At 40.5% G+C, this 14,375-nt stretch overlaps 1 protein-coding gene across 7 annotated transcripts in view; it reads right to left on the bottom strand.

The window, feature by feature from the left end:
- The window catches only part of TMEM273 (transmembrane protein 273), a 75,189-nt gene that overhangs the window by 33,017 nt on the left and 27,797 nt on the right, over nt 1-14,375 (bottom strand). For 4 of the 7 annotated variants that reach the window (XM_070264890.1, XM_070264895.1, XM_070264897.1 and 1 more), the window contains exon 2: nt 2,781-2,973. In XM_070264890.1, the coding sequence (XP_070120991.1) occupies nt 2,781-2,901 (121 nt within the window). In that variant the 5' untranslated portion in view covers nt 2,902-2,973. Of the gene's footprint in view, nt 1-21; nt 346-2,780; nt 2,974-14,375 lie in introns of those variants that run through there. The other 3 variants (XM_023648194.2, XM_005602720.4, XM_070264948.1) reach the window with 3 other exon arrangements.

Here is a 14,375-nt window from a genome sequence, read left to right as displayed (position 1 = left end):
ATTTCTGCATCCCTGACTTACCCAGGAGAAGGAGGAAGGCTCTCAGCATCCTGGCCCCCAAGCTCATGCTGGCTCTCCACTCCTGGCTCCTTGCAGAGCAGGCACGGACGGCTGTGCGACCCAAGGTTCAGGGGACAGGAGCCAAGCTCCACGTGACGGGGAAGGAAGTCACTGTCACGGCCAGGAGGCTACTCCCTTCCTCTCAGCCCCGTCAGAGGGCAGGGCTGAGGGAAGTCTCTGTGGTCCTGGCCTCTGCCGGGCGGTGGAAGGGAGCTGGCCCCCAATGAGGGCTCACTGTGGTGTGCTGCGGTCCTAGTTACAACCCAGCAATATCTCCTGTAATCCTCCCCACACAGCACGGGACAAATTCTTGCCCAAAAACCCAGGCTCATAAGTCTCAGGGGGGAACGTGGTTGGCCTGGCCATCCGGCTCCTGCTGTAGCACCCATGGCCTTTAACCAGGGACAGGAAGCCCCCTCCCCAGCCCACAGAGCAGCTCAGTCACTCTTTTCAGCCCCGGATCCTTCAAGAGTGGGAGGCTTATGACTCTCTTTTCAGAATTACATGATTTTGGGGGAGGGGTTTTTTGTTTGGTCTTTGTGAGGAAGATTTGCCCTGAGCTAACACCCATTGCCAATCCTCCTCTTTTTTTTGCTTGAGGAAAATTGGCCCTGAGCTAACATCCATGCCAATCTTGCTCTATTCCGTATGTGGGATGCCTCCACTGCAAGGCTGACGAGGGGAGCAGGTCTGCAGCTGGGATCCAAACTCATGAACCCAGGCCACCACAGTAGAACACACAGAATTTTAACCACTTGGCCATGGAGCCAGCCCCCAGAATTATGCTTCTAAAGACCCAAAATAAAGTACATATGGATTATAAAGTAAATCAGTTATATTGAAATACAGTTATCAAAATATTTAGAAAACAGACATGACATAGAATATATGTGCTTCTTTATCCACACAGTAAAGAGCAAGATCTAATGGCAGGTGACATGACTGCCACAGTCTTGACGTGGTGATAAATGTGAAGGATATTGAGTGTGATCTGTAACAACTGGAATGTGGATGAAAACATCGTCAGTTCCTACTAGGAATAAAGTCACCTGTGTGGTGACACCACTGTGGTTTGTCGGCCGTACTCGCGGTAGAAGGAAATGCTAGGCTTCTATTACAGATCACAGGACAGAGATGTGATTTTTTCCCAGCCACATTCACAGACCCCAGGTCAAGTACCCTACACTGGAGGACTCTTGGTTGTCAACACCGGGTCGACCAGCAGATATGGGGCCAGGTTTCTTTACTTCTCCTTGACATCTGCTTGACCATCAAGCCACCACCTCAAGTGTGCAAGAAATGTCACTTTTTAAAATGTAATCAACTTACTGACAACTGTTGAGCCCCACTGAACTGAGTTGGCAGAAATGCAACTTCATTCTTGGGCTCCTTTGGCCAAATCCCAAAGACACTAGCTCACTGAGCACTTCCCCTGGGCCCGGCACTCTCTTAGAATATGGCATGTATTTGACCCCCATCACAACCCTATGAGTTAGGTATTAGCACGGGCCTTCCCATGACAGAGGAAGAAACCAAGTCACTTGTGGCACCCCCAAATCCCCTCAGCTGGGCTTTGAACCCAGGCCATCAGCTGGCCACCCATGCCCCTCACACTGTGCTGTGACCTCCATGTGTGGGCGCCACCCACTGCTGAGGTCCAGCCGTCCGGACAGAGGTGGTGAGGTTGGCCTGGTGGCCACCGACACTTACTGGGCCCCTTCAGCCTGGCCACTTTTCTCCTTCTGAGTCTCATGTAAACGATGGACATGCATTGAGCAGGGTGTTCACGAGAAAAGCAGTTTTCTTCCTTTTGGTGCCTTAGGGTTCCATTCTTCCACCCAGATACACTTTATTTGGTATTAAACACTTTGAGTCAGTCTTTGCCTGCACCAGGAAACACACTCTCTCTTGCTTCCCCTGAAACATGTGGACTTCTAAAATTTTTATACCACTTAATAGCAACGTTTGTAGGAGAAATATTTCACTTTCCCCAAACAAACTGAGAAAACGCCCGGAAACACGCGATAATCCGTAGACAGCGGTTGGGGACCGCGGGGAAGTGCACCAGGGCAGAGCAAGCCATCCGGGTGCTCCAAGGTGAGCAAAGAGGTCCTGCGTTTACATGAAATCAACCGTCTTCAAATGTTGGCAACTGATTTTAAAATGTCTTCACATGCGGTGGGTCCAACCAAACACCAGTGTGTAACTTCTGCTCTAGAAGACCCCTCAAAACCGCTTCCAGGCCTTGACCTTTCGTATGTAAACCCAGGAAGGGAAGTTTATGCAGCAACTTCTGCTTTTCAGCCTGCCACAACCTCCTGAGACCGGAAAAGAATGCGTCTGCTACAGACTTGAATGGAGAAGGGGGAAATACGGAGGCTCAAAATTGTCCCAGAAGCTAAAATCTGAAAGGATGACCTGGCATCCAGCCAGTGCACCTGGGTGCGAACGGTCCTCTCACTGTGGTGTGAAGACACCCAGCAAGAAAGGGTGCCCCACCCCATGCTCCTATAATGAATGCCCAGGTCTTAACCTGAGGCTCTTCCTGTGACAGGCATTGGGATGACTCCCACCAGACCAGGAGCCTGCGAGGGAGGGACTGGACCATCTAGTCCAGCTCCTGACACAGCACACGCTCTCAGTAGTGTTTGTTGAATAAGCAATCAACTGACTGACTTAGCTTACACCTAGCCTGGGAGCGAGAAGGCTGTGGACCTTACCTGTGGTTGGGAGATGACCTGCTCTGCTAGGCGGAAGACAATGAGCCCTGTAGCTCTGATATTCTGCAGGGTGCTGTCCCTCCTCCAGAGCCATTGCAGTCATGCTGGTCACGCAGGTCATGCTGAAGAAGCTTCTGATTCTCCCAGCACCTCAGCACCAGCCACAGAGCACACAGATTCACGTCTTAGGTGTCTGGAGTCCAAGTCAGGAGAAACCATCAAACCCACCACCATTACAGGAGATTTTTTAAAAAATTAGAGCTAGGGAAGATCTGAAACACACTTTGATTTATCAGACTTAACTAGAACTCTGCACCCAACAATTAAAAAATAGCCGTTCTTGAGGGTATTCTGCTAAGTGAAATAAGCCAGACAGAGAAAGACAAACGCCATATGATTTCTCTTATGTGTGGAATCTAAAAAACAAAACGAACGAACAAACAAAACAAAACAAGACCAGATTCATAGACTCAGAGAACAGATTGGGGGTTGCCAGAAGGGAGGGGGTTGAGGAGCCAGCGAAATGGGTGAAGAGGACCCAGAGACGCAAACTTCTAGTGATAAAATAAATAAGCCATGGGGTTACGACCATAGTCAATAATACGGTAATAACTTTGTGTGGCGACAGAGGGTAGCTAAACATTGTGGCGATCACTGTGCAATGTATACAAATGTCCAGTCATGATGTTGTACACCTGAAACCACTGTAATATTGTAGGTCAATTATTCTTGAATTAAAAAATCAAGAAAATAGCTATTCTTGTCAAGCAAACGTGATATTTACCAAAAAAAAGACCACCTCTGGGCCGTGAAGTAACTCTCAAAAATTTCAAAGAATGGGTGACATAGAGACCATATTTCTTACCGCAGCGCAGCTGAGTCAGACAGCAACAAAAATAGATGACATTTCCATATGTTGGATATTTAGAACACTTCTAAGTAACTCGTAGGTCAAAGAAAAAATTACAGGGAAAATTAAAAATAGCTAGAACTGAATGATAATGAAACTGTTTCATATCAGATTTTATGAAATACGAGTAAAGTAATAATTAGGGGTAAACGTCCACGTGTAATTAATTATGAAGGAAGGACTGGTAACAATAAAAATCTTGGGTAATATGTTTGTGACAATGTGGAGGAAACTGGAAGACACTCTGCTAAGTGAAATAAGCCAGATACAAAAAGACAGATACCACGGAATCTCGCTTAAACGTAAAATCTAAAACAGTCGAACTCACAGAAGCAGAGAGTGGAATGGTGGTTGTCCCGGGCTGGAGAGAGGGGGAAATGCGGAGAGGATGGTCAAGGGGTACAAAGTTTTGTTACCAGCTCTTGGTTACCATCCGCCCTGATATTGGTTCCCCCACAGTGAACCTGGCATGTATGGGGTTAAAAGTAAAAACCTGCATTCCTAGTTCCCTGGGTCTTTGGTTCCACTCATAGGTAAATGCTTATTTCTTTAACCTCTGACTCCCTGATCTATGGAGCCAAGTAGAAGTTACAAATTATTAAAGCCGGATGGCCTCATGCTGGGCTCCCACTAAAGCTGTGGCTAATCACGGGACCTTGAAGTTCTTTCACAGAGAAACTAATGTCCAGAGAATATCAAGAAACTGAAGCTTCCCAGGCCCCACTCCTTGGCTTCCTGACGTCAGAGTCTACCTTCCACCATGGAGATACACAGCCAAGGACGCTCATCTGAGAAATCCTTTGTCTCCTCCACTGGAAGCAGCCCCAGACACAAGCCGATGGGAAAATGCTGACCAAGAAGGCTGCGGTCCCCCTCCCCTACCTAAAACCCCAAGTAAAAACCCCTAGCCATTTCTTAACAGGGAGCTAGCAATTTAGGGGGCACCAGCCCTTGCTTTGCTCCCTCTGCCTGGCTAAGTAAAGCCTTTCCTTTTCCTCCCAAGACTCTGTTCTCATTATTTGGATTGACATCAAGATCAGAGACCGAGCTTTCAGAAACAGTTTCAGTCATGCAAGATGAGTAAGTTTTAACGTAAGGCGGTGTGACTGTGGTTAACAATGCTGCATTGTATACTTAAAATTTGCTAAGAGGGTAAATCTTAAGGTTCTCATCATAAAAAAAAAAAGAAAAGAAATGTAACTATGTGAGGTGATGGATACGTTCATAAGCTTGATTGTGGCAATTATTTCACAATGTATACGCATATCAAAACATCAAGTTGTACATCTTAAATGTATAAAATTTTTATGTCAATTATACCTCAAGAAGGATGGGGGGGAAAATCTTGGGTAATGCTAAAGTTAAGTCAAAAATGTGGGAAAATATGATGTAACATCTTTGAAAATAATCGTCCATTCTCTGGTACAGTTGAAGATTTGTTTACCGTGTGGTCCGCAATTCTACACTGCAGACATAACCAGCGCACTCTGAGGCCTGTGCATTCAGAGATGCAGAAAAGGATATTTCTAGAGCATGATTTGTAAGAGCAAAAAAGACCTTGAAAGAACAACAAAACTCATCAACAAGAGAAAGGATAAATAATGGATGATAAATTTTTACAATGGAATATTATATAGCTATAAAAATGAATAAACTACAGCAACACAGACAACTTGGATAAATCTTCGAGCTGGGATATTGTGTGAAAAATCAAATGGCAAAAGATTACAAACAGAATGATACCATTTTCAGGAAACGCAGAAACAAGGGAAAGTAAACAAGAAAGAGTCTGGGGAATACGTATATATTTTTCATTGAATAATATGTTTTTAAATCATTAGAATGAAAAACACAAAATTGAGGACAGGGAGGGGAAAGGAAAGGAATATGCAGGTAGGATGCAGAGGTCATGTTCTAGTTCTTTAATTGCAAGGTGGGTGCATGGGTGTTTGTGTTATTACTATGCTTTATTAATAGGAAGAGCGTATGCAGAGTTTTCCCCAGGTAAGTCCTGGTTTGTGTCCGTTATCTCAGTGCAATTATAATAGCATCCCCTTTCACTCCCACAGGTTTGTCGAAGGCCTAAAGGTTCGGATGATAATTATATAGTCTCCTTATTCACGATCCACATACGTTACCGTGAATTTGATATTGATTAAAGATTGCAGAATTAACATGTAATTAAAACAAATATGAATACCAGCACAGTTGTGTTGATAGCAATTTAAATTGTTTCAACCATTCTAGTCATAAGTACCAACAGCTTTAAAACTTTACACAAGCTTTGACCCATTAGTTCCTCTTTAAGGAACATAGTTTAAGGAAATAATTGAACAAATGTATAAGGATGCTCGACAGACAATGAATGAAAATTAAAAATCAGAACGACACGTAAAAGACAGGAACCAATCTAAATTGGCACACGTCTATAATGAAATAGCAAGCAGACAGGAGAGTGTACACCAGTAAGTGCGTATTTTACCCTCGTTGCCTCGCCTGTATTTCAGTAAGCAAATTACTGTAGATACCTTTCCAGAGAAAGAAGAAAGATACAGTTTGTAGGCCAATGTGGTCAGTGGTGCAGCCCACTGGTCCAAAACCTTTTGCAACTAAAGTTTAAAGAAAGTGCAACCTTGGACTATGTAGAAGCAATAACGTGAAAGTGTATGTGTGCATTTGGGGGGGCCACAGGACAGCATATCTATAAATGTGATCTAACCTTACCAGAAATACGTATACATGTGTTGTTGTTTTAATATTTTTTCCTGATTACAAAACTTATATTTATGCTGTTACATACACACGGCTTAATTTCTTTCCCTGTCTCTGCATGGCTGTACACAGTTCTGTTACTGACCCAAGAATAGTATTGTGATTCTCAATTTTCTCAAATACAGCCAGGTCATGATAAAAAGTATAAAGTCCATCTAAGGTACTGATGCAAATGTCATTATTAAAGTAATCAATCTTGAAATAATGAATCGCCAAAACCCAAAAGCAATTTTCACTCTCAAGTGTTTTTCCAGTGCCCCCTAGGAGCTAAGGAACTGGGCATCCACTGATGTGACTTTGGGGAAGCCATGGACCAAAGCCATGTCCAGCAGCACAAAACCCCTTTGGCTCAGGGGCTCCTGGCCAAAGAAACCTGGGCTTGGTCTGCTAAGAGCCCAGTGCAAAGGCAGCTCAGGGAACAGGGCGTGTTTCTCAGGCTGGGCATCCAGTTTCATCCATACTTGGCCATCTGCAGGCTGTGTGAGAACTAGGAAATCTGGTGTATGCAGTATTTCCCTCACTACTGAAAAGGGGAACTTCATTCTCAGGCCATACCTTTTAGAAGGTTGCCAAAGTTAGCATGCATCAAATTCGAAAATGTGCAAAAACGCAAGCCAGCCAGATGACTTGTTTCTTGACTTCAACCTTGAGGAAGGATTGTCTGCTGTCGGGGCATCTCAGGGGATGCAGGAAGCTTCTTAGAGAACACTAGCAAATGTTGGGGGCCTCACACTCTGCCTCATTTTCTCAGGAGGAATTAAAATCTTTCCTGGCTTCTCTACCTGGGAAGTGAGCATCTACAAATTCTCAATTTGCAAATGGGTTTCTGCCCTGGAATCACAGGAGTTTAGTCCATACACCAATTTCCTTTGCATTAACAAATCTCATCATATGAATAAAGATTCTGAAGGTGGATCTCCGTGAAAAATCTCTTCTTACCTACACGAACCCACAGACCTACCTACTCGGGTAATATTCCCACCGGGATAACGCTTACTAAAGTAATGAGACGGGATGGGGAAGAAAGCAAAACTTCTGGAGAGAGAAACAGTGTTAGGATTGAGTCGGGCTTTTTAAAAAGAAATTTAGAGTCTATTTACAGTCAATGATTAAGAGCATAGACTCAGAGATCAGAGTCTTGACCCTAAACTTAACCTTTCTGTGTCTTAGTTTCTTCATTTGTGAAAGAGAAATTAAAACGTCCTCATAGGGTTGTTATGAGGAGTAAGTGAATTAATACACGTGAGCCTACTAAACCAATGATTGGTGCACTGTCAATGTAAGTGTAAGTGGTTGATATAATTTTTGTGATGCTGATTGACAAAAAGTGAGCCCACTTGTGAGTGTCTTTTAAAATGAATACTACAAATCTATACTGGGAGATATAATGGTGACTTAAATAAATGGAGACATCACATGGTCACTCACAGCCTAGCACAAGGTCCCTTGTAGGCCAGCATAGGGCTTCTGGCAGAGGAGTGAGAAGACTAGAGAGCTCCTAGGATCTAAATTGAAAATTACGAGAAACCGCTGTGGAGAGAGAAGGCGGTGGGGTCATGTAGAAATGGCAGCCTGGAGCTGAAAGGCCCAAGCATCGCAGACCAGGTTTAGGCTCACGGGGAGCTCTCTGCTTGACTCACCCTCACCCAGATGGCCTGGATGAAGCAAAAGAACAGCAGAGCCAGTCCGGCGCCCGCTGCAGGTGGTGCATTATCAGCAGGGCAGCGCCAGAAGAGAGGGAACCAATGACGACAGGTGGGTATGGACTGGCCTGCCCCTGAGCACATGCTAATGCTCGCTACCTCCACCCTTCCCCACCCTCAGTACACGCACCCTAGAGCTCAGAGGACACTTGATACTTAGAACCAAGAGGAGGACCAAATTATCAAGCAGCCTACGAGGGCTGCTGAGCTTTATGGCTTTGGAGCAGAGGAAGTCGTGCAGACAGAGGTTCTTGAACCCAGATCACAAAGCCAGAGGAACAGCCACCGTCGCGGCCCAGCCTCTCAGTGAGGCACACACAGATCCTGGATATTCCTCCTCCTCATCCTTACCGCCAACCAGGGCAGCTGATCGTCCTACAGTCAGGAGTTCACAGGCGAACATAATGAGATATCTGAGGAGCACACGTGCTGAGTAAGAAAAGGAGAAAAGCTAAACACACGGTGACAGAGGAATTACGGTTAATGGAGCGGAAAAAGACACAATCGTTTAACATAAACATAAAAAAATGTACCCAAAGAAGTAAGAGAGAATGTTGGAAACATTAAGCAGGAACAAGCGGTTATGAAAAAAGACTGAAAATGGAGTCACTGCGTATGAAAGCACGTAAATAAGAAACGCTACAGAGGAGATGAATGGAAGGAAAATACAGCAGAAAAATTAATTAGTGGGCTTTGAAAGCTCAGGTTTAGAAATTCTCTCTGACAACGTCAGAAATGAGAAACAGATTAATAAGATAAAGGTTAAGAAACTCAGAAGGTAGAGGGGAAAGTGTCAACATCAATATAATTGGAGTATTGGCAGCAGAGGAAAAAATGAGAGAAGGACTGTTTGGAGAAACAACAAATTAAATTTCTCGGAAACAAAGATTAAAGATATGAGACTGAAATGACTCAAGGAATGTTGAAAAGGATATGTGAGAGGGAAAAAAGGCCTAAGTGTATTTTATTGACATTTAATAGCATCGCAAAAAAAGGAAAAATGCTAAGAGCTTCAAGAGAGAAAATGAACATCAAAGGAAAATGGCAAAGGAAAAAGCATCATAATATTCAATATCTCAACAGAAACAATGGATGCAACCACAAGGTGGAGTGTTGAAGGAAAAAGACTTTAAAACAAGCATTATACATCCAGCTAAGCTCTCATTTAAATGCAAAGTTGAAATAAAGATATTCTCAGTCATGCAAAATTTCAGAATCTCTTTCAAAACTCTCACAAGAAATATTGCAGCAAGAAAAAAAATTAAGAAGCCAATGAAAGATACTGAAAGTTAAGATTAAAAAAGAAAAATATAAAAGTCTGCTACTTAAATATGGAATTGTCAAAAGAATAGAGAGAAACGTATTTCTACATTTAAATCCTTCTTTTCTCCATTCTTCATTTTCCCTTTCTTTTGATTTTTGAAATAATTATGGATACACTCACACACACAGACATACTTTCAGAATTAAAATTCTAGGTGATACTAATAAGTGGTGGGGTGGGAGGGATGAAGATAAAGACTGGGAGGAGAGCAGATGGAGGAAAGCAAATGCTAAAGCAAATGCCTTATTGCAAGGAAGACATAGGTACTGATAAGCTCAAGAAATCGATGGGGAGAAAACCATAGGGATGGATCATGAGAGGTTAGGGATAAATATCAGAATACTAAAAATAGACTTTAAATTTGAAAAGAACAGAAGAAAAATCAGCTAGTCCAATGGAATGTAAGAAAGGAGAAAAAGAACAACAAAAAGTAGACTAAGGTAAAAGGTAAAAGAACACGACAGAAAAAAATTGAAATAAAAAGTAATTACAAAATAAGTAAAATAAATGGAAATGGAAAAATATTTTTCTAACTTTGGAGTAAACAAAGATTTCTCAAATCATGAAACAGAAAAAATTGGTAAGTTGTATTTCCTTAAAATTAAGAATTTCTATGCATCAAAAGAAGTCATTAACAGAATGAAAATGCAACTCATGGAATGGGAGAAGATGTTGATAATACGTGTATTTGACCCAGGCCCCATTTCTAGGCTTTCATGTTTCCATAAATCAATAAAAAAGACAAATATTCACTAGAAGAATGGGCAAAAGACTTGAGGAGGTACTTCCCTGCAAAAAGGACATACGAATGGCAAGGAACATATGAAAGGTGCGCAGTTACATTTGTTAGAGAAATACAAATTAAAATTTCAACATGATTCCACTACCTACCCACCAGAATAGAGTAGGTAAAATGATCAAAACGGAAAATGCCGAGTTGGAGAAAACGTGGAGCCACCGGCTGGCTCCTCTGGCGCTCGTGGGAGTGTACGTTGGTACAGGTGTAAAAAGCCCGGCGGTCTCTACTAAGGTTGAACATGCATACACTATGACCAGCAATTCCACTTCTAGGTATAGACCCGGGAGAAATGTACACGTGCGTACGCGTGTGTGCACCGGGAGAACTGCCCCAGAATGTTCCTTGCAGCCCAACTAGTGATAGCAAAAATCAGGAAGTCACCAAAATGCCAACAACTAAGTAGATAAATAAATTGTATATTTCCACAACAGAATTCTATACAGTGATAAACATGAACAGTCAACATCTTCACACAACAATATAGACTGATCTCGCAAACATGATGTAGCAAAAGATGTCAGATGCATTTATGTAAAGTACAAAAATCGGTCAAATTCATGTACACTCTTAAAAGTCAGGATGGTGGCCTCCCCTGGTGGGTAGTGACAGAGAGGGGGCACAGGGGACTTCAAGGGTGCTGGGAATGCACTGGGGGCTTCACCCAGGCTCTTTCTTTTAGTGAAAATTCCTTTAGCTCTATATTTGGATATACAAATTTTCTGTATGTATATTGAACTGCAAAAAAAATTTAAATATGTAAATAGGGATAACTCACTCATTATAACACAGAAACACTAGTATTGGGCTTTTTAAAATTCTGCATATGTTGTCCATATGTTGTCCAAGACATATTTTAAAAAGAAATTCATAAAAGTTTAAAATAAGAAAGAAAAAATATAGCAAATACCAAAAATGGTAGCAATTTTAATATCGAATAAAACAGAATTTAAGGGTGCAAAATACCGTGGGGAGAAAAGGTAGATATTATTATACTGGCAAAAAAAAAGAAAGAAAAAATATAATGATCATATGTACGTAGGTACCTAAAAATATAATTTCAAAATACATAATGCAACAACTAAAAGAATTACAGGGAGAAATAAAACAATAGTTCATTATAGTTGGAGAATGTCATACATCTATTTTGGAAACGGAGATATCAAGTAGACAAAAATAAGCAAGAAGTAGACAGTTTGAATAACATCATAAATAAGCTCATACCAGTATATTTATACTCAACAAAGAGAGAATACAGATTTTGTGACACATCATTTCCTCTCCTCTCAGGTGCCAATCTTTAAAAAAAAAAAAAAAAGTAAAATAAAATAAAATGAGAAGGACAGATTTTAGTCAATTTTTTCTGTATAAAAAGCCGAAATTAGCACAAGAAGAAATAGACACGTTAAAGACACCAATAGCCATCAAAAAAATTAAAAAGGTGATCAAAAACATTCTTCCTTTTGAAAGTCCATGTTTACATTGCCTAATAAGTCAGTTCTACCAAATTTTACAGGAATAAATAATTCTTATATATTTTTTACAGAAAAAAATAAACTAAAATCTGGCCTTCTGACTTTAATGAAAGCTTATATTACCTGGAAGCCCAAACTGGATAAGGGTAGTGCAAAAAGACATTCACATGTGAATATACATATAAAATTCCTACATAAAATATTAACAGATCAAATTTAACTGCTTACTTAAAAAAAAAACTGATAAACTATGACCAAATAGGGTTTATTTAGGGGGATTCAAGAATGGTTTAAAATCAGAAGACTCTATCGATATAATTCACTATATTTGTGGATCAAAGGAGAAAAATTACATAGTCATCTGAATAGATAAAGAAAATGCATTTAATAAAGTCCAACATCTGGTATGCTTTTTAAAAAAGCGGTTGGTGTTAAAAAGGAAGAAACGAAATTATTATTTCTTCCAAATGAAATGATTATCTGAATAGAAACTTCCACAGAATATACAATTGTGCACATTAATAAAGCAGCTAAGCCACATATTTGAATACAAAGCAACTGTATAAACAATAGCTTTCTTCTACAGCAGCAAAAATAAATTCAAAAATATATTCAAATGTTAAACTACTCTTCACAATGGCAACATAAATTATAGATTAGCTAGAAATCTACTTAATGAAGAACGCACGAATCATTTTTGGAGACATAAATTTCTGGTAAAGGACATTAGACTGAATAAATGCAGAGAACATCGTGTCTATATATGGAACAAGTTAACGTTATAAAGATGACAATTGTCTGTAAATTAATGTATAGATTCAGCGTAATCACAAAAACTCCAGATGAATTTTCAGAAGCATCACACGCTGATGTTAGAACTTATCTGGTAAAATAGAAGACCAAGAACAGCTAGAAGATTTTGAGAAAGGAGAGCATGAGGGCAGGACAGAGAAGAGAGCTGCTGGGGGAGGGAACTTGCCCCAACAGATGTTAATGTGTACTTATGAAGTAACAGTGATAGTAATGAGAAGACGATGATGATGATGGTGGAGGTGATGCTGCTGATGACGGTGGTTTCCTTATACAACCAAACCTCCTTTTCACTGCCCTTCATTCCTTCCTGCATCTCTTAGCTTCCAGCTGGGATCATTTTCCTTCTTCTTGAAGAATACCCTCTGTGTACTTTTCAATGTGGATCCACTAGTGACAAATGCTCTCAGTTCTTTCTGAAAAAGCCTTTACTTCATTTTCATTTTGATAGGATATTTTTGCTGGATATTGCTGGATTTGAAGATAAGTAATAACTTTCTTTTACCATTTAAAAAATATCATTTCATTGACTTTTATTATTTTTGTTTAAAATTCCACTATAAGCAACAGAATATCCAGATTCTGTGTAGTCTGAAGCTTACAAAATTCAGAAGTGCTTATTTAAAAAGAGAATACAAAATTAGTTTCAATAGTGGATATTTATTTAGAATGAGAAGAAATCACAGAAAATTATAAATTTATAAAAAGCTAGAAATACCACAAACATCAAAAATCTAGAAAAACAGAATAATATTTTTATTAATTGCCTGACAAAATTCCATAATACTTTTTTCTCTGTTTTTTTTTGCTATGTATTCTTTCATGGCTTTTCATATGACAACTATTTTTTTTAAGAGAAGAGAAAGTTTCCCCCATGGCTGAATGGTTAAGTTCACGTGCTCCCACTTCGGCATCCCAGGGTTTTGCCCATTTGTATCCTGGGCACGGACATGGCACTGCGCATCAGGCCATGCTGAGGTGGCATCCCACATAGCATAACCGGAGGGACCTACAGCTAGAATATGCAACTATGTGCTGGGGGCGCTTTGGGGAGAAGAAGAAAAAGAAAAAAAAGAAGAAGGAGAAGATTGGCAACAGATGTTAGCTCAGGGCCAATCACAAAAAAAAAAAAAAGAAAATGAGAGAGTTTCCTCTAGCACGTTTGAAATTTATTTTTTGTTACTGATTGTTTATAAAAGTTTTTAGCATCATTCTTTATTAGTAATTCAGTAAAAAAAAAAAAAGTGTTTGTTTGTTGTCAAAATTGGGAAAATCCATATCAAGTTTCCTTCATATGTGAGCTGTAAGATTTGGAAGAATTTCTTATAGACAGGCTTCTGGATTCTGTATGTTTCAAATGTTTTGTTTCTTTGCTTGCTTGCTTTTCTCTACTCCCCACATATTCCCAGGGCAGTCGCCATAAGCATGCCCACACTAAGATGCAACCTTTAACCCTACACCTTTGCGGCATGGCAAGTTATTATAATAGGGAGTAAAAAGGTGTTGCTGAAAACTGTGCCTATACCGTAACGATATATGTGAAAGTGACCAAGAGCCACATAATTATATCCTATTAAACTAAGCTAGATGAGTTTCTAACTCAACTTCCCTTTGGTCTGATCCCCTCAAATCCTGGAACTACTCAAACATGATCCATCATCGTGGCTAGTGTGTCGAAGGAAATTGAAGTGAAAAAAAAAAATAAAGAGCAATCTTACTTAATTCGTTAAAATATCTTACTAGCATGTTTATAAAAACCTATGACCATGTAAACAGATGCCTCACAAGAGTTCCATTCAAGCAAG

This window comes from Equus caballus, chromosome 1, assembly GCF_041296265.1.
Source record: "Equus caballus isolate H_3958 breed thoroughbred chromosome 1, TB-T2T, whole genome shotgun sequence".
Taxonomy (NCBI): Eukaryota; Metazoa; Chordata; class Mammalia; order Perissodactyla; family Equidae; genus Equus; species Equus caballus.
Note: the sequence above shows the minus strand (reverse complement) of the source record. Positions and strands in the feature narration are given on the sequence as shown.